At 43.8% G+C, this 25,876-nt stretch overlaps 1 protein-coding gene across 1 annotated transcript in view; it reads right to left on the bottom strand.

The window, feature by feature from the left end:
• FAM83E (family with sequence similarity 83 member E) overlaps positions 1–25,876 on the bottom strand; it is a 94,095-nt gene that overhangs the window by 13,533 nt on the left and 54,686 nt on the right. Inside the window, exons 4-5 of the mRNA XM_044278083.1 lie at positions 23,106–23,230; positions 17,520–18,285 (exon numbers count right to left, since the gene is read on the bottom strand). Coding sequence (XP_044134018.1) covers positions 17,520–18,285; positions 23,106–23,230 — 891 coding nt within the window. The remainder of the gene's footprint in view (positions 1–17,519; positions 18,286–23,105; positions 23,231–25,876) is intronic.

Here is a 25,876-nt window from a genome sequence, read left to right as displayed (position 1 = left end):
AGGAAGTCTGGTATGATGCCCTGGAAAATGCCCAGCGGCGGCGAAGTGAGAGTCTCCCCAGTGAGGAGCAGCAGTTGCGGATGCGAGTGGCCCTGCGAATGCCCCTTCTGGGAGAGAAGCCCCTGGATGAGTGGGTGACAGAACTGGAGAGCCTGGTATGGAAGGAGTGTTGGCTAGACAACGCCTACCAGGCACTCTGGTGGGATGTGATTCGGCACTCCCCCTGGATGGCTGAGCACGACAGACCCGAGGGTGGGGATTATGATGGCCCTGGCCTGTTGTTTGAGGCCTTCGCAGAACCGAAGTTCGGAGATGCTGGAGAGTCCCAGTTCTGGAATATCTATGACTACAGGGAGGCTATGCACGATTGGGCTACAGCGAGAGAGGTGAGACAAGACCTGGCATCTCTAGTGTCAAAGGAGTGGGAGCTGGAGCAGGATTACCAATACCTCTTCAGCTCAATTCGGTCCCAATATACACTGCCAGAGAGCTGGGTGGCAGTCCCAGACCTACAACCCTACAGCTGGGAAGACCCGACTGAAGTATCCCCTGCTTCATTACCAGTTACAGAGGAAGGGGACCTCATAGACTGGTCCTGGGGGGAAACTCATATGGCAGGTGGGGATGGGACCGAGATCTCTCCACTGGCCCTACAGGGATGCTGGGCAGTCGGCCCAGATCCCCAACGGCAGCCGTAGTTTCAGGGAGTAGGGACAGTTGGTCCTGCTCCCCAGCGGCAGTATGTTTTGCAGGGAGAGGAGAGCATTGTCTCCATTCCCCAGTGGCAGTGTACTTTGAAGGGAGAGGAGACAACCGGTCTCTCTCCCCAACCACAGGGGGACAGGACCCCTAACTCCAATGATGCAGATGGGACCACAGTCTCTGCACCAGACCTACCAGGGTGCTGGACGGCCGATACAGAGTCCCCACCAACCCCGCAGGAATGCCAGGAGAAGGAGGTAAGCGATCCCTCCTCTCCACAGCTGATCCGCGACAAGGTCCTGGGGGTAGGATTCCCTGACCCCATCCCAGTGGAAGAGCTGGCATCTGGGCAGAGCGCAGTTGGCCTCTGCCCTCCCCTATCCTCTTCTCCAGAGCCGGACTTCCCACAGGCTACCCCAGCGGAAGAGCTGGCATCTGGGCAGAGCGCATTCGGCCTCTGCCCACCTACAGCTCCAAGCTCGAGAACAACAAGGAAGCAAGGAGTAGCAGATGCCCACTCAACAGCTGGGGACATACAGAACAAAGCCAGGCCCAAAATTCAACAGGTCCAGTATTGGGTTGTGGGTGGACTGCCAGACTAACTCAGGTACCGACCGACGTGAGATCAGGTATCTGGTTAGTCTTCCCTGGGAGAGGGAGATGTGTGGCGAAACCAACCTCGCAACTTGGTTTTGGAGGGGCCTGTTTGCCAGCCTCTTGCCCCAGGATTATGGCCCATACTAACTTTGAAGGAGAAGACAGACCGGCCGCACAGCTTAAATCTGTGGAACTGTTTTGGGCAGGAAAGCCATGCTTGCGGCCGGCCAAATGTGACTTTCATGGAATTCGGGAACCCCTGCTCGGATCTGGGTGATTTTTGGATATGTTGTTCACCCAGATCAGAGCTATCCATGGATGTATACATTATGGGGATATGTGGGGTTTTGAGGTGTTTTCTGTGTTTTGGGAAAAATGTGAGGTTTCTGTCTGTGAGTGATTAAGTTAGCCCATTACGTTTGGTAATTGTATTTTGTTGATTGCGTCTCAGACAATGCCAGTGTGTTAGTTAATTGAGTCACAGACAATGCTCATTGTATTTTGTTGATTGCGTTACAGACAGAGGGAAGGGGATTTTGTGTACAATTGCTAGGAAGGTTTCAATACTGCAAATGCATGCGATTGGCTGTTTTTACAAAACCCTGTGGGTGGTAACCTTGTTGGAAGATGTGTATAAATCAATGCTTGTGTGTCCAAATAAAGAGTTCCTGTTTTGCCCTTTACCAAGTTGAGGCTGGTGTTTGGGTAACTGATCGACACTGGGGGATTGCTATACGCTGAAGATTTGCTATACTCCCCTGGCATAACTACTAGCTCTTGTAAGAGCTGTTCCTGCTCTCTTGATGTAGGAGAGGTTCACCCACTGGAGCCTGGAGCCTTGTCGTAGGTCCAGGGTGGGTAGGAGACAGTGAGACCTCAACCAAGCTTCGGTGGTTCGTGGGGTCTGCAGTGCTTACGGTGTCAAGTGGAGTGCTTGGAGTCCTCGGGAAGCGCTAGGAGTATCTATCGACGGAGGTACCCAGTCGGGGTGCCAGGAGACATCAGTATCCTGGGTGGGGATATTTAGTTTACACTTTTTTTTACCTTTCCTTTTTTTTGGCGGTCTGCCATAAAAAATGGAAGACACACAGAAACACAATGGGGGAAAAAACGGCAACGGAACAACGGATCCCCAATTTGATGAACGGAAAACAACAACGGTCATGTGCATGAGGCCTAAGGCTACATGCACACAACTGTTGTTTTTCTCTGCGTCCATTCTGTTTTGGCTGATCAGATGGTTACCCATGCATTACTATGGAGCCGTTAAAATTGCGATGTAGTCAACCATTTCTTTTCCGCATCCGCTGTCCGAGTTTCCCATCCGCAAAAAAAGTATTGCATGTCCTATTCTTCTCCACAATAAATGTCTTGCGGACCTATTGAAGTCAATAGGTCAGCAAAAAAACGCAGATGACCAACGGAAGCCATCTGTATGTCATCCGCATCAGTTTTTTTTTTTTTGCGGATTGTTGCTCGGAAACCTGTATATATTAAATTTCAAGAATTAGAGCCTTCAGGTTTTTTTTGCGGACCGCAAAAAACAACTGTGGTATGCATGTACAACACAGTGCATTGCACCAAATACATGAAAACTGTGTGCATTTTCATAAATTTGGTGCAAAAACACTATGTTAAAGGGAACTTGTCATCAACTCTATGATGACCTCACTGGGGGCAGCATAAAATAGTGACAGAAATTCTACTTGAGAAGAGTCATGGTTATTCCTAATCTCCTGCACTCTCACCCATCTGCTGATGATTGGCAGTTCTCTTCTAGGGAGAAAGGGAGAAAACTAGGTAGAAGACGGTCACTCATCAGCAGGAGGGCAGGAGAGCAGGAAGTCATGGATAACCAGGACTCTTCTCAGGTGGCCGGGACTCTTTTCCAGGCCCAATCTGCAATGATTGTGATGTTGGTTCTCGGCAACCATTTACTTTTAACTTATAAATGACAGACAGAGCGCTGAAATCAACTCACCTGTCTCTACTTAGTATGGGCAGCATACAGTTGATTACAGGTTCCCTTTAAACAGACTGACAAAGTGACATGAAAATGATCTCAAATGATAAATGACCCCCTATGTTTAAAGTGTATCTGTACTGTCACAAACTGTTGATATGTCATAGTCATGAGTGGGGGTCTGATCGCTAAAATGAGGAAATAGAATCGCTCATGCAGATCACTGTGTGACCTCAATGCCGAAGATGTGCATGTTAAAAAGTCTATGAGCCCATCTCGAGTCCATCTCCTGCCATAAGGCAAGACCGTGCTCTGTCCTCTCATTCTAGTGATCAGCAGGGTCTTAGCACTCAGACCCCCACTCATTAAAACCTTTGTTATAACACTATCATAAATTTGTAAAACGACAGGTACACTTTAAAATGTACTTTTTGTAATAGCAGCCGTCGTTCCACGTATGAAGCTGCATAACAGAATATCATATAACCAGAAACATAAAATATACGGTCTCTCTTAAATATATATATATACTGTAAATATATATATTTATTTTTTACATATATAGACTTTATGAGTCCTTGGTTATGTGTAATGCTAATAGCTCCGTTACAATTAAATCATCAATATCACTTCTGAGGAATTTTTAATAAAGGTGCAAACAAAACATCAGAGTAATTACATGATAAATATAAAGATGGGCATGGTTGGAATGTAGGGCAGATTAGATGTAGTGCCATGGCATGTAGCCCGGACTTAAGTGCTGTCACAGCAACAATAACAAGCAGCATGGCTAATCTGAATCTAACGAATCTGAATCATGTTATGTATCAAACGTAAAGCGGGAGACGTGGGGGCGTAACTAGCAGTCTAGTCCCAATTATTAATGACTATGTTAGGGTACTTTCACACTAGCGTTAGAAGAATCCGGCAGGCAGTTCCGACAACGGATCCAGAAATCCGTATGCAGACGGATATAATTTATTTCCGGATGCCGATCCGTCTGATGCATTGCAATACCGGATCCGTCTCTCCAGTGTCATCTGGAAAAAGGATTCGGTATTTATCTTTTTCACAGATTTAAAGGTCTGCGCATGCGCAGACCGGGAAACCGTATCCGTTTTTCCAGGAACACTTGGTACCGGATCCAGCATTAATACATTTCAATGGAAATTAATGCTGAATCCGGCAAGTGTTTCGACATTTTGCCCAGAAAAAATACTGCAGCATGCTGCGGTATTTTCTCCGGCTAAATACCGTAAAAGGGACTGAACTGAAGACATCCTGATGCATACTGAATGGATTGTTTTCCATTCAGAATGCATTAGGATAAAACTGAAGCGTTTTTTTTTTTCCAGTATTGAGCCCTTATGACGGAGCTAAATTTCCAAAAGATGTTCAAGAAGCAAAGAAAAGAGCTAACTCCCTGCAACACCACTGAAAATCTGCGCAGGCGCACGTCTCATCTCAGTCTGCAGCTGCACCTTCTGTGCCCGTCTGGGGGCTGCAGCATCAGCAACTGAACTGCATATAGACGGGAAGGATGTGCCCCCAGAAGGGACCAGATGGTGCATGTGCAGATAGACCTGCACAAATTTCCAGTGGTGGCGCAGGGGAGGACTGGGGCTCAATTTGAATGGGCACGGCTGGTCTCCTTTGCCAATCAGTACAGTCCCATGGAATCTCTGTTTACTAACTAGCATATTGATTATAAACAGTTTTTTGGGGAAAAAACAGGGGAAACAGCACATAAACAGGGGAAACAGCACATAAACAGTAAAGGTATGTTTGGAATTGGGAGTTTGAGAACAAGAATGGCCTGGAAATGGTTTAAAACCTACTGTAGTGGTGACAGGGTACAATTTCTGGCATAAGGGCATCTAAAGCTTCACAAAACTTGTTAGGAGAAGTGAGCATGTTACTCCAACAAAGTATTGATTTAGGCTGGCGTACGAAGTGCCAGTCTTTATGAACCTCCCTCTTAGAGTTTACCGTACGCCTGGCCAATAGAGTCTTGAATTGGGCAGACTAGATGGGCCAAATGCTTTTTATCTGCCGACACAGTCTATGTTTCTATGTTGAATATAATTTTAGAGCTCTTGCTTTGGAATATTTTTACATGGGATTTACCTTCCCTAAGCTCCTTTTCCAATGAATGGATTAATGAGATGATACAAGCCATTTGAATGTACAAATACAGAAATTAGACTGCAGCAGGGAAGGAGCTGGCTTTCATCTCGTCATGCAGCTGTACAAAATAGTTCTTCATTACTGGCACGGCTGGAATTTCTTTTGATTAATTATTTCAAATATGTTAATCTGTAATGTGTTATCCTGACCTACATTAATTCCCTGTTAGTGTAGTCATGACATATGTCATCATGAAAGGTTATTACAGCAACTCATGTCTCTCAGTTTCACTTGCTGCCTCTTATTTTACTACATGCCATTGAAAAGATTAAATGCATCTGAAAGTTATGTAGACAAACGGACAAATCTATTGGACCTGAAGAGTAAATATTGGAACAAGGTGGAGGGAATATTAGACAAGGGAGGAAACCACACACCGTAGAACACAAGTCAAAGATCACTATGGATGGGGATGAAAGAAAGGGACATTTTTCACTTTCCTCGTAAACTGGGGAGTTATAGGTAGACTTCCTTTCTTAAACTGGGGCAAACATTCTGTTTATGAATACCCTTGACAAGGAAGATTGGCTAATTACCCCCTTGCCTCGAGACGCAGGATCCAGAGAACTTGCCCTGCCAGCCTCTTCTGAATATGCCACCTGCAGGGCAATAAAAGCACATTTTACACAGTGGGGCTCATTTATGAAAGACCAGTGTTTTCTATGCTGGTCTTGATATCCCCTAAGCCACCAGAGAATGCCCAATTACTACTTCAATTTTTGGGTTTGTTTTTACAGTAATTAATAAAAGTTACGTTTAAAGTGGTAGTGGTATAATTTAAAATGAGATGCATGCCAGTCCCCGACTATAGGTTTTCCTTATCCTTTGGTATTGCGCATTGATGTCTTTTGATCCCTGTGGGTCAGCAGAACAGAGACTAATCCGAGAGGCAGTGGCCTGGTGGTTACCCTGCAGCAAAGTCCAGATCCCTGTGTAGGAGTTAAAGGGTCAATATCAGGGGGGAGCACTTAGATAACTCCCATAGGCTAGTTTCACACTAGCGTTGAGATCCAGCAAGCTATTCTGGCAGGGAACAGCCTGACAGGCCTCCCTCAATCTGGCATTACAGGCAGCCATTGTGTTGCCATCCAGCCCCATTAAACTACATTGGAGGCTGGCAGAGATCCAGGAGCAACCCAACTAACTATAGGAAAGGTTCCTAACTTGAAAGATATATTCTTTGCTAATGGCTCACTATCATTGTTTTTTAGTTGTTCTACATTAGAATGATGTATGATGTCACAAAATAGACTTGCAAGAATTATCTAAGATTTTTATAGGAAACTATAGGTGCAACTTGGAAAGCAGAGATCAAAATCGTAATTACAATGGCACGACAAACACTCTCCGTTCTAAAACTCCTAACATCACCTACTGATCAGCTAATACAGTTTGTAGTGACTGTACCCAGTACAAGTAAATGGGACTGAGCTGTAATACCAGGCACAGGGTCTGCAAAATTTGCATAGCTGCACCTGGTAAGCAATGAAGTAGACTGCACCTTTAATCAGCTAATTGCGAGGATACAAGTTTTCAGACTTCCACTGATCTAATATTGATGACCTGTTCTAAGGGTAGGCCATCAGCAGGGCCGGTGCAAGGATTTTTGCCGCCCTAGGCAAAGATCCATTTTGATGCCCCCTCATGTCACTCATTCACTTACTTACAGACACACACACACACTGACAGACAGACACGCACTCAGACACTCACTGAACGACGTACACAGAAACTCACTGACAGACACACACTCATCCACTGAAACACACACAGAAACTCACTGACAGACACTCACTCACTGGCAGACAAACACACTCATATACTCACTAACAAGCATACACATACTCACTGACAAACACACAGACACTTACTGACCGACAGACATCCTCACTCACTGACATACACACACAGATACTCAATGACAGACACACATTAATTTACTGACAGAAAGACAGACATTCATACACACACTCACTCACTGACATAAATACACAGGCAGACACTCACTCAGTTAAACACTCACCTCCCTGGGGTCCAGTGTGATGCAGCTCCTCAGTCCTCCAGCGCGCTGTTTAGTATGCTGGGGCCGGAATGACGTCATATTCCGGCATCACAGAGGGCGCACGAGGGAGGAGTGGGGAGCTGCTAGAACAGCCTCCCTTGCCGCCCGCCTCCTCTCCTCCGGTTATTTACTGGCAGAGCAGGCACCAGCCATCAGGGTAAGCAGATGTCTGTTCTGCCATATTTAAGAAGGACCTCCACCTCCTGGCCCCCCTGTGACAGCGCTGGGGGCGGCTCAAGAGCCGCTCCCCCAGGGCTGCAGCCCCAGTCAGGGGGAGCCCACCAGGGTGCCCCCAGCAGGCCGGCGCCCTAGGCGTACGCCTAGTTAGCCTATATGGTCGCACCGGCCCTGGCCATCAGTATCAAAGTTCAAGGAAATACCTTTACCACCAATCATTTCTATGGTCATATCTAAGGGATAGCGCAATGTACTTCTGCTTACAAAATACTTTGTTTGTCCACTCTCTGCTTCCAGGTACAGCCTGTCCCAGCACTTCGCTTTACAGTCGTTGAATATCACTATAACGCTCTGTATTAAATCTTGAAATTTTGAAAAGTTGCACATTGTACCAGAACCAGGAGTTCTACAAGCACACTTAAAGGGGTTCTCAGAGGCTTCACCTAAATTCTCAGTTTCAACTAATGTGTGGAAGGATGAGAGTTTCAGCATTACTTACACTTCCGTCATACTAATGATTCCGCAATCTTGGCTGTGGGCTCTTTCATTGAAGTCCAGACTGGATGTGCTCCTACTGTATGTCTTCTTGTACAGCTGTATAATGTACATGCAGCTGAATAGAAACAAACAGGGGCACATCCGGTTGGGACTTCAGAGGAAGAACCTGCAGCCAGCTGGGCAATCATGAGATCACCGATTCGGAGGCGCAGGCGAAGGAAAGGACTGATGAAAGTCTTTCTTCCACAGGTTAGCTGAAACCAGGGGCTCCTGACGAAGCCTCTCCAGGTAAAACGTACGTCGAGGTGCAGCTTTTGGTCACACGCTCTGGGTCCAGCATATCATGGGTAATACATGTTTTGTTGTTTTGCTCAGTTAGTTGTTACATTTCTTTTTATATCTCTATTGCCACCTGCACTTGGCACACTTGCCTCTGTCTGTATTGTACAGTTCAATGGCTATGTGCATACCTTATGCGGCCATCCCAGGTTTTTGGGTTGGCTAGTTTGCCTTGTGCTATTTGTACATTTTTTCATTTATCTTTCTGTGCATGCAACATACATACCAGTACATGTTACTTTGAGTGAACCTACAGTTCTCACAATTTTCATGCTGATGTATACCTAGGGCTGTGACATCTTTTTCCCTGCCAGTTGGGTGTTTGGGAGAGAGGTTGTATCTGACCTCCTTACATGAGGTCTCCCCCCCCCCCCCTCCTGTACACTTGTGCCTTTTGTTTCATATATTGTTTATGTGATCATGTCTCAATAAATTACATATATTTTATGTGTGTGTCTCCCACTTTTCTTTGGGGTTATTGGTTCTGTTTTTGGGTTGGCTCAGCGGATTGGCAATGCACCTTACTGGGAAAACTCACAGTGGGCCGATTTCCTTTTACTAGGCAGTGGGCTGGCAGAGTCCTCACTTTTCACACTTTCTCAGCCCTCTCCAATACACCTCGCAGGCCACCGGCCCTCCTGCTCTCAGTCATTATTATACACTGTGCGTGATAATGACAGTAAAGGCTAGCATTATGTGTTACCGCCTGTAATACACATTTCAGGTGCTGGACCTGCTGTGCCCAGTGTGCTGCCATGTCCTCACCAGCAATGTTGCAGGACTACCCCTAGTAATAGATATGTAGTGCAGTATATATATATATATATATATATATAATGAAAAGAAGAAGTAGGACTGCACTCCGAAATAGTGATAAAAGCAAACTGAAGTTTATTCACCCATATTATGGCAAGTCTTGCGACGTTTCGGCTCACAAGAGCCTTTCTCAAGCTTGAGAAAGGCTCTTATGAGCCGAAACGTCGCAAGACTTGGCATAATATGGGTGAATAAACTTCAGTTTGCTTTTTATCACTATTTCGGAGTGCAGTCCTACTTCTTCTTTTCCTATACTACTGGGGATTGCCGCTACCCTACGTTGGACCGTGCACCCACGCTCTGGCTGGTGCTCCCACTAGACTTTTTATATATATATATATATATATATATATATTATGGGATCGCTCCCTCACAAGGGGTCACAATCACAGATTTCTCCTCTGACAATGGGGTTCAAGTCCAAATGGTGCTTTATTTTGGCACTTCAGCACCCACACAAACTTAAATCCAAACTAAGATAAACACCTGCCTGTCTGGGCACTTCCTAATACATATATCGTCTCTACCTCACCTATTTCCCAAACAGGGTATCGGGTCAGCTCACCAAACACAAGTCCATGGGAGAGATCCGGCTTCTATAAGCCGCATGGTCTACCAGCCCTCCTGGCTGTGACCACGCAAGTCCCCCAAGCTTCCCTCTCTGTAGGGTCGCTTACTCTCTCCCCAGACTCCCCAGACTAACAACTTGTCTCCCAGTTCAAAGAAATCTAGCCCATACAACTTTAAAAGGCAAAACTGTGCACATTTCAGAGTGGCATTTCATTGTGGGCAGTCTAAGGCACACCTGTGCAATATTCATGCTGTGTAATCAGCACCTTGATATGCCACACCTGTGAGGTGGGATAGATTATCTCAGCAAAGGAGAAGTGCTGTCACGGTGGAGAGTGGGGGAAAAAAAACACTGTACTATGACTGAGGGATAATGAAAGCAACTAGGCCTGAACACAAGGATAAGGGTGCAGGTCACCTCCTAATGCATCCCTATACCTAGCCCTAACTCCTCACCGTATGAGCGGACCTGGATGGTAGGATGGCTCATACCTTGATACCTAAGGCCCTGAGAATTCCTCACAAAGGAGATAAGGAGAGGCGTCCTGTTCTTCCAGGACACGGAAGAACAGGAGTCTCAAAAGGCTTAGAAGCATGGAAAGGAAAAGACAATATGCAGCAAGAGAATCGGCAGGTAAGAAAACAAGACCACACACTTACCTGCCGCTGCCACCACAACTGGAACCCGTGAATACGTATCGGAGCCCTAACGCCAAACAGGACCCCTTACCAGCAACTCACACAGGTATCCAGCACACCAGACTCCGCTAGGACGCCCATGCCGCAAGGTGCATGGCAGCCCCAGGTGGCACTGCATACAGGCTTGTGGTTCAATAACAACACACCAAACATACAACACATGTAAGGGAGGGAAGACATTGTTAGAGACCTCGATGTCCCACTAGGAGGCCCTCACTCTGGGAGATGGAACATGAAGACCAGGAGCATAACTCCAACACACACCATGGCTGGAGTACCACTGACAACTGGCCTCTAGCCACAGGTAAGATGAAGCGCCTAGTGACCACGCCCAACAAGATGGTTTACCCCTCCAACATCGGACAGAGGAGGAAATAACTGAAAAGGGAAGTGCACACACCAGCATAAAAAGCTACATGTTGCCGCAGGCAACAACATGCAAGGCAACCATGTCACGGCACACACCACAAAGGCCGTGACACTGCCCCCGCATGCTGAAACAGCAACACGTTGCCACAGGCAACAGCAAGCAAGCATGGCAGAAGTGTCACAGCGCACACCAAAGGCCGTGACAAGTGCTCACTAACACAGATTTAGACAGCTTTGTGAACAATATTTAAATGTAATGGGTCTTTTGTGTATGTAGAAAATGTTTCAGATCTTTGAGTTCAGCTCATGCAAAATGGGAGCGAAACCGAAAGTGTTGCATTTATATTTTTGTTCAGTGTATATCTCCACACACCCCTGGACTGCACCTTGTAATAGATGAGAACTGCAGTATCTATCTATCTGGGTAGTCCTGCAGTGTATGTGTGTGTATGGACATGTACATTTATGTCTGTCCCGCCAATGAAAAACATGCGGATTTCAAAAGAACAGTATCTGGATGCATGGTTTGCAGGTGGCAAAACAGATATGGCCGTGTGCATGAGGCCTAATACATATACACTGCAGGATTACCCCTAGTAATAGATATATATATAGGGTGAGATTTATCAAAACAGGTGCAAAGGAAAGCTGACTTAGTTGCCCAAAGCAGCCAATCAGATCCTTTCATTTTTCAGAACTCCATGGGCAACTAAGTCAGTTTTCTTTTGTACCAGTTTTGATAAACTCCGCCCCCCGCATGCTGCAGGATTATCCCTAGTAAAACGATAAACACAAAAAAAAAATACAAAATATGTTAAATATAAAAATACAAAGTCAAGTAACATCTAAGGGCTCATGCACACAAACATATTTTTGCTCCGTGTCCCTTTTTCTTTCCAGCCCGTACGCGGTACCATTTAGTTCAATGCGGCTGCAAAAAAACGAAATGACTCCATGTGCATTCCATGTCCATATGTCCACACGGCCATTCCACAAAAGGAATAGAACATGTCCCATCTTTGTCTGCATTACCGATAAGTTTAGGACTATTCAATTAGGGGTCGGATGATCCATTCTGCAAAATGCGGAATGCACACGGCGAACCGCAAAACGCCAAACGGTCATGTCTGTGATCCCTAAGACTGAGTTGACATTACCGTTTATTTTTCCATTCTTCTGATGCAGTACTTTTTTTTTTTTTTTTCCTAAAATAACGTCTCTCAGGCGGAAATGGCTCAAACTGATGCCAAATGTGCATAACTGATGCTCAGGGTCTGTTTTACTTTTATAGGATCCATTTAGTTGTTTTCATTATTTTCCTGTTGTTTTGATTAATCAGAAGAACTGAAAAATAAATGGCGATCTCATCTCCTCCTAATATGGGATCTGTGTAAGAATTTAGCATGAAAGTCTTCTAACCAATAATATACAAGGTTGTAGTTGTAGCTGGCCTAAGGCCTCTTTCACACGGGCGTCATATTTTTGGCCCGGATAAGATGCGGGTGCGTTGCGGGAAAATGAGCGATTTTTCTGCGCGAGTGCAAAACATTGTAATGCGTTTTGCACTCGCGTGAGAAAAATCGCGCATGTTTGGTACCCAAACCCGAACTTCTTCACAGAAGTTCGGGCTTGGGATTGATGTTCTGAAGATTGTATTATTTTCCCTTATAACATGGTTATAAGGGAAAATAATAGCATTCTGACTACAGAATGCTTAGTAAAATAGTGATGGAGGGGTTAAAAAAATAAAAAAGTTAACTCACCTTATCCTCTTGTTCGCGTAGTTCCCGGTCTGTTCTTTACTAGCTGTGGGCTGAATGACCTGTGGTGACGTCAGATCACATGCTCCAATCACATGGTCCATCACCGTGGTGATGGAGCATGTGATCTGACATCACCACAGGTCCTTTAGCCCAAGCCCACAGCTAGCAAAGAACAGACCGGGAACTATGCGATCAAGAGGATAAAGTGAGTTAACTTTTTTATTTTTTTAACCCTTCCAGCACTATTATACTATGCATTCTGTAGTCAGAATGCTATTATTTTCCCTTATAACCATGTTATAAGGGAAAATAATACAGTGAATAGACTGTCACCTAGAACCCATGCGTGAAAATCGCACCGCATCCGCACTTGCTTGCGGATGCTATGCGATTTTCACGCAACCCCATTCACTTCTATGGGGCCTGCATTGTGTGGATTATCGCACCGCAACGCACAAAGAGGAGCATGCTGCGATTTTCACGCAACGCATAAGTGATGCGTGAAAATCACAGCTCATGTGAACAGCCCCATAGAAATGAATGGGTCAGGATTCAGTGCGGGTGTAATGCGTTCAACTCACGCATCGCACCCGCACGGAATACTCGCCCGTGTGAAAGGGGCCTAACAGTTTTCTGACCTCGCCTAGTTGACTTGGCCACGCCTTCTGCTTATGTGGCTCCATCTACAACAGGCATCCTCAAACTGCTGCCCTCCAGCTGTTGCAAAACTACAACTCCCAACATGCCTGAACAGCCTACAGGTATCAGCCTACAGCAGAGCATTGTGGGAGTTGTAGTTTTACAACAGCTGGAGGGCCGCAGTTTGAGGATGCCTGATCTACAACATGGGGCCACTTTTACCTTTTTTCCAGGGCCACTTTGAGTTCCTAATCCACCCCAGCTCAAGCACAGCATTTAAGTAAAGCCATGGAGAAGCCCCTTTAAATTCTTAATTTGTTAGTAATGGGAAATTCAACTACTATATTCTACTTTTTATTGTGTCTTACATCTTGTGATCGGTGAGGCGTATGTAAGCCCTAGGACTGACTTTACAGGTTGTATGCTTAATGGGTGGAAGAATGTTCACCTCTCACTGGGTGATATGGAATTGCAGAAAGCAAACTAGCAACTCATCTACCAGCCATGGTTGCCTACCTGAATTTTTTTAATTATTTTTTTCTGGACAACTTCACAGACAGCCAACATTTTTTACAGGTAAATTGTAAAACCATCGTGAATGAGAAGGAGTATAACTAATACTGGTCTACGGCTCAAGATACTGAAGATCGTATTACTAGTATGAACTGGGAACTGTAAAAATGTATAATCACCAAAATAACTTGCTGAAGGAGATATATTCTCTATAAAAAAATTACAAATTGTATTCTATTCAAATTCTATTTTTTTAGTCACGGACAAGAAACAAGTTGCTATTACACTATAGTGTGCAGTCTACCAGGCATTACACTACAGTGTGCAGTCTACCAGGCATTACACTACAGTGTGCAGTCTACCAGGACATTACACTACAGTGTGCAGTCTACCAGGCATTACACTACAGTGTGCAGTCTACCAGGCATTACACTACAGTGTGCAGTCTACCAGGCATAACACTATAGTGTGCAGTCTACCAGGCATTACACTACAGTGTGCAGTCTACCAGGCATTACACTACAGTGTGCAGTCTACCAGGCATTACACTATAGTGTGCAGTCTACCAGTGCATTACACTACAGTGTGCAGTCTACAAGGCATTACACTACAGTGTGCAGTCTACCAGGCATTACACTATAGTGTGCAGTCTACCAGGGCATTACACTACAGTGTGCAGTCTACCAGGCATTACACTACAGTGTGCAGTCTACCAGGCATAACACTATAGTGTGCAGTCTACCAGGCATTACACTATAGTGTGCAGTCTACCAGGGCATTACACTATAGTGTGCAGTCTACCAGGCATTACACTATAGTGTGCAGTCTACCAGGGCATTACACTATAGTGTGCAGTCTACAAGGGCATTACACTACAGTGTGCAGTCTACAAGGCATTACACTACAGTGTGCAGTCTACCAGGCATTACACTATAGTGTGCAGTCTACCAGGCATTACACTACAGTGTGCAGTCTACCAGGCATAACACTATAGTGTGCAGTCTACCAGGCATTACACTATAGTGTGCAGTCTACCAGGGCATTACACTATAGTGTGCAGTCTACCAGGCATTACACTACAGTGTGCAGTCTACAAGGCATTACACTACAGTGGGCAGTCTACCAGGCATTACACTATAGTGTGCAGTCTACCAGGCATTACACTATAGTGTGCAGTCTACCAGGGCATTAAACTATAGTGTGCAGTCTACCAGGGCATTACACTACAGTGTGCAGTCTACCAGGCATAACACTATAGTGTGCAGTCTACCAGGCATTACACTACAGTGTGCAGTCTACAAGGCATTACACTACAGTGTGCAGTCTACCAGGCATAACACTATAGTGTGCAGTCTACCAGGCATAACACTATAGTGTGCAGTCTACCAGGCATTACACTATAGTGTGCAGTCTACCAGGGCATTACACTACAGTGTGCAGTCTACCAGGCATTACACTACAGTGTGCAGTCTACCAGGCATTACACTATAGTGTGCAGTCTACCAGGACATTACACTACAGTGTGCAGTCTACCAGTCATTACACTATAGTGTGCAGTCTACCAGGACATTACACTACAGTGTGCAGTCTACCAGGCATTACACTACAGTGTGCAGTCTACCAGGCATTACACTACAGTGTGCAGTCTACCAGGCATTACACTACAGTGTGCAGTCTACCAGGCATTACACTACAGTGTGCAGTCTACCAGGCATTACACTACAGTGTGCAGTCTACCAGGCATTACACTATAGTGTGCAGTCTACCAGTGCATTACACTACAGTGTGCAGTCTACCAGGCATTACACTATAGTGTGCAGTCTACCAGGGCATTACACTACAGTGTGCAGTCTACTCTTCTCAGGCAGATTTGCCTCTTTTCAAGGCCTGGGCTGCAATGATTAAGATGCTGGTTCTCTGAAACCACTTACTTTTGGCTCATGATTGACACACCGCTGAAATCAGCATTTCTGTCACTAATTTAGGCCTCTTTCACACGACCGTTTTTTTTTCCGTTTTGCGGGCCGTTTTTTGCGGTCCGTATACGGTCCGTATACGGAACCATTGATTTCAATGGTTCCGCAAAAAAAACGGAATGTACTCCGTGTGCATTCCGTTTCCGTATTTCCGTTTTTCCGTTCCGTTTAAAGATAGAACATGTCCTATATTTGGCCGCAAATCACGTTCCGTGGCTCCATTAAAGTCTATGGGTCCGCAAAAAAACGGAATGCATACGGAAATGCATCCGTATGTCTTCCGTATCCGTTCCGTTTTTTGCGGAACCATCTATTGAAAATGTTATGCCCAGCCCAATTTTTTATATGAAATTACTGTATACTGTATTTGCCATACGGAAAAACGGAACGGAACAACGGAACGGAAACGGAACCACAACGGAAGCAAAAAACGGAACAACGGATCCGTGAAAAACGGACCGCAAAACACTGAAATGGACATACTGTCGTGTGAAAGAGGCCTTATGCTGCCCTCTGTGAGTGCAGGTACCCTTTAAGTATTATACTGGTGCTTGGCTTATCCAGTGGCAGTTTTGTATGCACATAAAAAGGGGTATTTGGATTCACATTATAGGGCAAATGTAATAAAACTGACTAAAAGAAAAACTATTTGTTTCCAGTAGCAACCAATAACAGGACAGCTTTCATTTTTCAAGAGCATTAAAAGAAATGAAAGCTGTGCTCCACCTGCCACACCGTTTCTTCTACGGTAGTCATGTCTAGTGTTGAGCGAACTTGCGATTTGCTGACCATAGACGTCTATTATGACAGAATGCAATACAGACTGCCTCTTATAGGCGTCTGTGGTGCATGCCATCATAGAATTCCATTATGGTCTGTGGTAACAGAATCCATTACAGAATTCTTAGATAACCCGAACGGCGAACTTGCAAATCGCAAGTTCGGTCAACACTAGCCATGTCCCCTACACCTCTCTTCTCCATGTTGTTTAGGTGGAAATGTCCAACAGAAAACCCATCAGGGTTCCCCAGATGCAGTGATACTGATTATATGAAAAACAAATATATTGGGCAAACATAGTGTTTTGGGCACTCTGGGAAGATATAAAATATTTCATTATGGGACTGGAGGACCCCTTTAAGATATTAATATGCTAAAAAGAACCTGTGTTTCTTTATATCTTCTCGCAGGCATTCTTAAAGTTGTACCTCCCATAGTTACTTAAATTACCCATGGTAAAAGTTTGGGTTTAAAAAATATGCTCTGCCAAGTTCTTAAGAATGTTATCTTTTCAAGCTATCCAGAAACGGGCAGATATCTTGATATCTAACCCCGCAAACATGTTTGTTATATTTAGCTATTTCTATAGAGATTTTCAATTGTTTATTCTCAAACAAGAATTCTTTTGTCTCAGTGGGAACCATCAAGTATTGGATTTCAACACTGCATGATCAGGTGAACACAAGGTATTAAATTTAGCAGCCATTTTTTTTTGTCTCAAACCAAACTCATGTATGTAGATAGCAGAATAAACATTTGCTTCGCCCTGTTTCATCACTCTCCAAAAACCTATAAAGACTGCAAATACATAAAGTCTGCAAATACATAAAAAATCTAATTTTATTCCAAGTGAAATACAACACACTTACCTTTGTGTCCTCCCCAAGTTCTAAGGGGTTTTGCCTCAAACCAGGTTCTCCACTGCAGCCTGACAATTGAGACAGCTGACTAAGATCCCAAAGAGACTTGCTCGGCCTTCCCCCTGTTGTCTTAGCCACTGATAACCTATTCCGCTGAACATTCTTTAAAATATCACTCAAAGCACTGTGAGACTCCTGAGCATTACGAAAGTTCATGGAAGGGCCTTCAAAATTGTGACAGGCAGCAAGGCGGTGGCGAATGGAGTAATCAGGCACATTTACTGCACTTTTAGCTGCGGCTGAAGAATCTTGAGGTACACCTGAAGTCCTGTTAAATCCAGCATCCATACCATTATTCTTTACTATAGCTGGTACAACTGTCCGCCGCGCTGCTATGTTATTAATACTTTTGGACAACTGCAGTCCACCCATTGGGATTAAGTAAGGGGATGAAATGACATCTGTTGGCTGCAAAGCTCCATGGGTGGTAAATCTCTGAGGTGAGGAAAATCCATTTGTGTGGGGTTCTGGCACAACTGGCACAGCCTGCGCAGTGGAATTTACGTTTTCAGTATCTTTAGGCAGTGCTGGTGCAGGCGAGGGTATTATAACTCTATTTTGAGAATCTTTGTTGGGATCCTTGACAAAATCATATCTCTGAAGTGGTTCAGAAGCTGCAAATAGTGTACGAAACTGATTATCAAACGAATCGGTTATTTCTCCAGTTAAAAGTGTGATCAAGTTTCTGTTTAGTCTTGAATCACTCCATGTGAAACTGAAAGGGAAATATATATTAAAGATAAGTAAAGATGCCTGGAATAATTTACACAATAAACAGTGTTTTGGGGGGAATATGGTACAACATTCAACATTAGACCCCATTGTACATGTGATTTCAGCCAGTCAAGGTAGAGAATTTATTCATGTTAATTGGGGTAATCCAGTGTTTATAACGTGACTCTTTTTGAAAGTATTGAGGGAAGTGAAGCAATCAAAGTGAAATTCGATCCGAAGTTTAGGAGAATTTCTATTTGCAATGAATCTGAATTTCCTCGGGCTTCATGGTAATGAATCAGATTTTCCTAAAATGGCGGTTGCAAAGTTAAGGTAAGAAGCCCGGGAAGCGGAGATCACCTATAATGTCGCGCAGCCAGACAATCTGCAGATAGCCATCCCCTGTGATGTCACAGCCCAATAAAACCGTCATCCAGTACGGTCTCTGCCATTGTCCTGTGAGCTGAGCATCAGAATAGATGTAGCAAGCGCTCATGTGTTAGGGACACTGTTGCTCAAAATGATAATACAAGAATATTGTAGAGGGAGACTGCAAGGAGACTGCAGAGAGAGTGCAGGGAGACTGCAGGAGACTTATTTTCTGTCAATTATTTATCAGCTGTAAATTAAGAAATGTAATTAAATACCAATAAGTTGAAAACTTTTATTATTCCAGTGCCAGCGTGCCAACCAATACCATCCAAATCGCACCCCTTAGGGGTGGCAGGCCTTAATGATGACCATCCTCATTATTTGCTGGCTTTACTTCTTCTAAATCATCCTTCAAAGTCTCCATGTCCTAAAAAAATCAGCAAGATGCAGAGAGAGGAGGAGCTGGATGTTCCTGATTACATATTCTCATTGATATTAGATGTGGAAAAGGAGGAAAAGCAGATGGCAGAAGAAGGGCTCCCACCTGTAGGGCAGGAGAGCGTTGGGATTGGAGAAGTGGGTATGCCAATTCTGATTAATATTCAGTGTTTACTGTCCAATAACCTACAGGAGATTGCAGGCAAGAACAACAATAATATGCATATTGTGCAAATTATTACCTAACCAGCCAAATCCAATACCAGCTCCAGCCCCAGTTTAAAGGTGCATTAAAGGTGCAGCATGGCTGCTCTGTGTGGCCATACCATAAGGCAGAATCACCTAGGTATGCTGGATTTATAGTGACATGACAAAATAATCCATCAAATTTTTTGGCTAACTTTAGCAAAGTTGCTGAATCAAATTTTTCTAAACTTCACTCATCTCTATTAAACATCCTCAATATATACTGATGAAATCTTTACAGTACTTTTCCACAAAATCACTTTCCATGTTCTGGCCCAAAATATGACATTTACAGCTTGCTGTCTAGGGTTATGATCGTAGTTCACTTTCAGACTGCTGGTCAAGCATGCTCATTTTCAGCACTAGGAGTTATAGAATGCAGTAACTGGGAATTAATCAATTGGTGGTGTTAAAGAGGTTTACAAGAAAGTGATAGACATTTCCATTAGTACAATTATCTTTTGCCGACATAAGTTCAAATGTATTGGAAAATGCAAACTTTTAGCTGTAGTGATGGCTTTTATGTGTACACAATCATTTTCTAATAAAGATAGATGATAGTTATACTGATTTTTCATTAATAATTGTTTCATTCACTTTGAAATAAATGGACTGTATTGACATATCTAAACTGGCCATTAAAATTCCAATCAATAACAAATATAACAGAGATCTTTGTTACCCTGTAGTACATGTAGCTGACTCACAAAGGCTACATTTACACACATGCACTTCTAACCAATATAAATTTAAATTGGTGAGTAAATAGTTATCTGTATTTAAGTAAAGGCCCATTTACGCACACCAATTAAGCAGGAAACTATCAGGAAGGACCCCCTCCCCTTTATATACACTAGACTATTGCCAGCCAACCCGCAGTTTTTGGCAAGATCAGTTGACAATCTAATGTGTATGATATTAGAGGAAAGAAGGATCAGGGTGCATAAATATCAGCACCTCATCCTTTGATCTCCCAGGAGACTAAAGAATCTAGCAGCAGCGTTCCTTTATGAGCATGGGGGAGTCAGGAAAGATAATGTAGCTTTCAGCCAAACGAGTGACTAATCGCTATTGAAGATGTATGGGTATCATAAAGGGGTTGTGTCACAAAACATATTCTACATTTTTCAAACCAGCACCCAGATCTGAATACTTTTATAATTGTATTTAATAAAAAATTTAGAATAGCTACTGAGTTATTCAGTAAAATGTATCTTTTGTCCGTGTCACAGAGCCGGTCGAAGATGCTCAGTTTAAAACTTCAACTGCCACCAGTTATACAGTTGCAAGAAAAAGTATGTGAACCCTTTGGAATGATATGGATTTCTGCACAAATTGGTCATAAAATGTGATCTGATCTTCATCTAAGTCACAACAATAGACAATCACAGTCTGCTTAAACTAATAACACACAAATAATTAAATGTTACCATGTTTCTATTGAACACACCATGTAAACATTTACAGTGCAGGTGGAAAAAGTATGTGAACCCTTGGATTTAATAACTGGTTGAACTCCTTTGGCAGCAATAACTTCAACCAAACGTTTCCTGTAGTTGCAGATCAGACGTGCACAACGGTCAGGAGTAATTCTTGACCATTCCTCTTTACAGAACTGTTTCAGTTCAGCAATATTCTTGGGATGTCTGGTGTGAATCGCTTTCTTGAGGTCATGCCACAGCATCTCAATCGGGTTGAGGTCAGTACTCTGACTGGGCCACTCCAGAAGGTGTATTTTCTTCTGTTTAAGCCATTCTGTTGTTGATTTACTTCTATGCTTTGGGTCGTTGTCCTGTTGCAACATCCATCCTCTGTTAAGCTTCAGCTGGTGGACAGATGGCCTTAAGTTCTCCTGCAAAATGTCTTGATACACTTGGGAATTCATTTTTCCTTCGATGATAGCAATCTGTCCAGGCCCTGACGCAGCAAATCAGCCCCAAACCATGATGCCCCCACCACCATACTTCACAGTTGGGATGAGGTTTTGATGTTGATGTGCTGTGCCTCTTTTTCTCCACACACATTTCTTCCAAACAACTCAACTTTGGTTTCATCTGTCCACAGAATATTTTGCCAGTACTGCTGTGGAACATCCAGGTGCTCTTGTGCAAACTGTAAACGTGCAGCAATGTTTTTTTGGGACAGCAGTGGCTTTCTTTGTGGTATCCTCCCATGAAATCGATTCTTGTTTAGTGTTTTACATATCGTAGATTTGCTAACAGGGATGTTAGCATATGCCAGAGACTTTTGTAAGTCTTTAGCTGACACTCTAGGATTCTTCTTCACCTCATTGAGCAGTCTGCACTGTGCTCTTGCAGTCATCTTTACAGGACGGCCACTCCTAGGGAGAGTAGCAGCAGTGCTGAACTTTCTCTATTTATAGACAATTTGTCTTACCGTGGACTGATGAACAGCAAGGCTTTTGGAGATACTTTTATAACCCTTTCCAGCTTTATGCAAGTCAACAATTCTTAATAGTAGGTCTTCTGATAGCTCTTTTGTGCAAGGCATCATTCATATCAGGCAATGCTTCTTGTGAAAAGCAAACCCAGAACTGGTGTGTGTTTTTATAGCGCAGGGAAGCTGTGACCAACAACTCCAATCTTATCTTATTGATTGGACTCCAATTGGCTGACACCTAACTCCAATTAGCTCTTGGAGATGTCATTAGTCTAGGGGTTCACATACTTTTTCCACTTGCACTGTGAATGTTTACATGGTGTGTTCAATAAAAACATGGTAACGTTTAATTCTTTGTGTGTTATTAGTTTAAGCAGACTGTGATTGTCTATTGTTGTGACTTAGATGAAGATCAGATCACATTTATGACCAATTTGTGCAGAAATACATATCATTCCAAAGGGGTCACATACTTTTTCTTACAACTGTATGTTATGGTAGTTACAGGTAGCGTTGAGCGAAGTTTAGAAAAATTTGATTGAGCTGCTTCGATACATTTCACAAAGAAATCCGATTTGCGACAAATTACTTTGTAACAAAGCACATTTCTTTGTAAGTAACGGGCGCAATGAGGGGGAATGGCTAATTCGCTGCCCCCCTTCTTCCCCGTCATTGAACCCCTCAGTTGCCGCATTCATCTTCTGACAAGGGCTTTCAGGGATTAATCCGGTAGAAAAAATAATAATACCCACCTCGTCCATTTGAGAGTGAAGAGGCCACTACAGCCATCTTGATTGAAGACACCGTATAAAATCTTGCGCGGTGCATGATGATCATGATCACTGGCCGAAGTGGTGACCTCATATGTCATGACGTACGGACTTTTGCGCAGTAGCTTCGCTCAAGATAGCCGTGGCAACCTCTGTGCACTCAAATGGTTGAGGTAAGTATGTTTTTTTTCAACGCCATTTCAGGGAAAATGTATTAATTACCACAAAGTATGGGGAATTCAGCTTTGCGGCAAATAAAATTTTTCCAGAAATTCGGATCAAAGTCCACTTTGGATTCTTCGATTCACTCAACCCAAGTTATAGGGATAGAGCTACAGAAGAAAGGATACACCCCCTGAGCTGCCAGGCTGATAATCTAGCAAAGCAATTGGAGCAATGAATGTGAAAATCTCTGGACCAATGTGTGGGGCACAACTGGTTCTAGCTTTGTTAGAAGGGAATTGTCATGTACTATATGATGTCTGATTTTCATTTTTTACATCAATTATGGCTTAACCCCTTTAATTCTCACCAATGACAGGTGCAGTGGGGGGAAAAAAGGACTGACCATTGTGGATCAAGTTTTTTTTCTTACCTATATGTTCCAGTAATTACAGTATTGCAATCCACCAGCAGAAATTTCTCTTTCAGCACTCCTGTTACTTGCTTTAATTTTCGACTACTAAATGTGCATCCAGAAATGACCCTTACACGAATATTCTGCCAAAAAAAAAAAAAAAATACTGTAAAAGCAGGAACAATATCATGTCAGGGAAATACTGTATAATGCTATAAAATAGCACTTGATCTCTTTCCAATGTCACCTACTTTAGCATATTTATTACACTAAAAGGCTTCTGAACTGTCTCCTTACAGTGATAGTCACCATAAGCTCTGCATAAGAAGACCTAGTGTATATGGCAAAATCTAAGGAAAGTCTGGAACCGATTAGACAAAAATAAGTTGAGAATTCTGTATAGAGTCTTTAAACATGTAAAACGTACTTGGGCTTTGTGAGAGATTAACTCAAAATAGTAACAAGTGAAGTAGGGGGCGGCACCACTACTCCGGCTGAGCGCACATGAATCAAGCGCTGTACGTGGCTGGAGAGGACACACACGATCGGAGGTGCTCAGCTGTGCACGTAAGATGCGAAATAGAAGTAATATAGAACGGAACAAAAGCAGCGGCACTCACCCGTGTGTAGTCAAAAAAATCTGCAGCTTTATTGATCCAAAATTACATCAGGCAGGGGGCGGCCAATTCAGAAGCACGCATTAAACAGCGGCGGCTGTTTCGCGATACATGCGCTTCTTCTGGCTGTGCGTCAATGCGTGCTTGCGCATCGCTCCTTTTAAATGCTGACGCAGGCCGTTGTCATGGAAATTAACAAGTCGGATTGCGTCCGCATAAAGGAGATGACTGAGACGGGATACATATAAAAACAATATAAGTGTAATAGCCAAGGAACGTAGACACACTGAGCAATAAAATTCTATGTACTAGGGCATTACAAAAAGGGGCTTAGATCATTCCTGTCATTGAGTCCGAGTTCCCCTAAGGCTTGTGTACGCAATATCCACTTAGCCTCTCTCTGCAGGAGGAGGCGGTGTCTGTCTCCCCCCTGCAGAGGGGTGGACACGGTTTCCAAGCCAGAGAAGGAAATACAACTAGTATCACCATCGTGAGCACTTCTGATGTGTTCTATGAACCTGGGACATCCTTTCCCTGTCTTGATGGAATTGAAGTGTTCCCTCACTCGTTCAAAAAGACATCTAATAGTTTTACTGATGTAAAAACGTCCACATGTGCACAATAATAAGTATACTACATAAGTACTCCGACAGTTAATGAAGGTATTGACTGTGTGTTGAATACCAGCAAATTCAATACTCTTTTTCTGGGAATTATTAGTGCACAGTGAACAGTTTCCACACCTATAGTTGCCTTTTGGAAGGTTACTTTTGAGCCAATTCTTGCTCTTATCTGTTTGGAGTCTACTCCTAACTAGTTTGTCTTTGACAGTGTGACTCCTTCTAAAGGAGATCAGGGGTCTCTGTCCTGTCAGCTCATTCAGAGTTGCGTCCCTCCTCAAAACATCCCAATTCTTAAATATGACTGATCGAATACGATCAGCCATGGGACTGTATTTGAAGGAGAACGCAAATCTAGCACCCTTGATCTGGTCAACACAATCTTTTTTCTGGTTACCACTCTTCAAAAGACTATCCTGTGAGAAATTTTCCTCTACTCTTTCCATATCTCTACTTAGTGCTTCTTCAGGGTAACCCCTTTTTACTAAGCGCTGTTTAAGATCATCTGCCTGTCTATGGTAGCCACTGTCTTTGCTGTTTATGCGTCTCAGTCTAATGAACTGTCCGTATGGTACGGCTTTTTTGACGCTCCGTGGGTGGAAGCTGTCGTGGTGGAGCAAGGAGTTGGTCGCCGTGGGCTTTCGAAAGCCCTCTGTGACCAACTCGTCGCCTTCCACCAGGACAGCCACATCCAGGAATTCTAACCTATTTCCTCTGAAGTTAAGAGTAAAGGTCATACCCATGTCGTTTTTGTTCAAATAGTTAACAAATTCATTGCACTCCTCTTCTGTACCTTCCCAGACTATAAACACATCATCTACAAAACGTAGGTACGTTTTTAATTTAGAAAGAAATGGATTATTGACAGAATAAACATATCTGTCCTCTAGTCTGGCAAGGTACATATTAGCAAAAGTGCAGGAGACGGGGGTCCCCATAGCCGTACCCAGCTTTTGTCTGAACCACTCGTTACCGAACTGGAATACGTTGTTCGTTAAAATGAACTTCAGCGCCTCCCCAATAAATTCACAATATACAGGGCTTTTACCCAGGTTCACCACGATGTCCAGGATCGCCTCAACACCGGCATCATGAGGGATGCGGGTGTAGAGGCTCTCCACATCGAGGGATACCAATTGGTAATCCTTCTGCCAACAGATTTCTTTCAGGGCCAACAAAAAATCATTGGTATCCCTGAGATAGGCAGGGGCACTACTGAGTACAGGTCTCAGAAGCCAATCCACATACTTGGATAAAGGCTCAGTCACTGAGCCAATCCCCGCGACGATAGGACACCCCGGGGGTGGCTCAGCGACTTATGGACCTTTGGGAGAAAATACCAAGATGGCTTGGCCGGAGATAACGGGACAAGTTTGTCCAACATGTTTCTGGGTAAGAAACCAACCTCCACGTATCTTTTGACGAGGGATTGCAACAACTGCTGGGTACTAGGCAGGGGATCCCCCCGTATCCTTTCATAGACGCAGGTATCACCCAATTGTCTAAAGGCTTCATTAACATAAAATGATCTAGACATGAGAACAACATTTCC

This window comes from Bufo gargarizans, chromosome 2 (assembly GCF_014858855.1).
Source record: "Bufo gargarizans isolate SCDJY-AF-19 chromosome 2, ASM1485885v1, whole genome shotgun sequence".
In the NCBI taxonomy this organism is placed as follows: Eukaryota; Metazoa; Chordata; class Amphibia; order Anura; family Bufonidae; genus Bufo; species Bufo gargarizans.
This window is presented reverse-complemented; position numbering and strand designations above follow the sequence as displayed.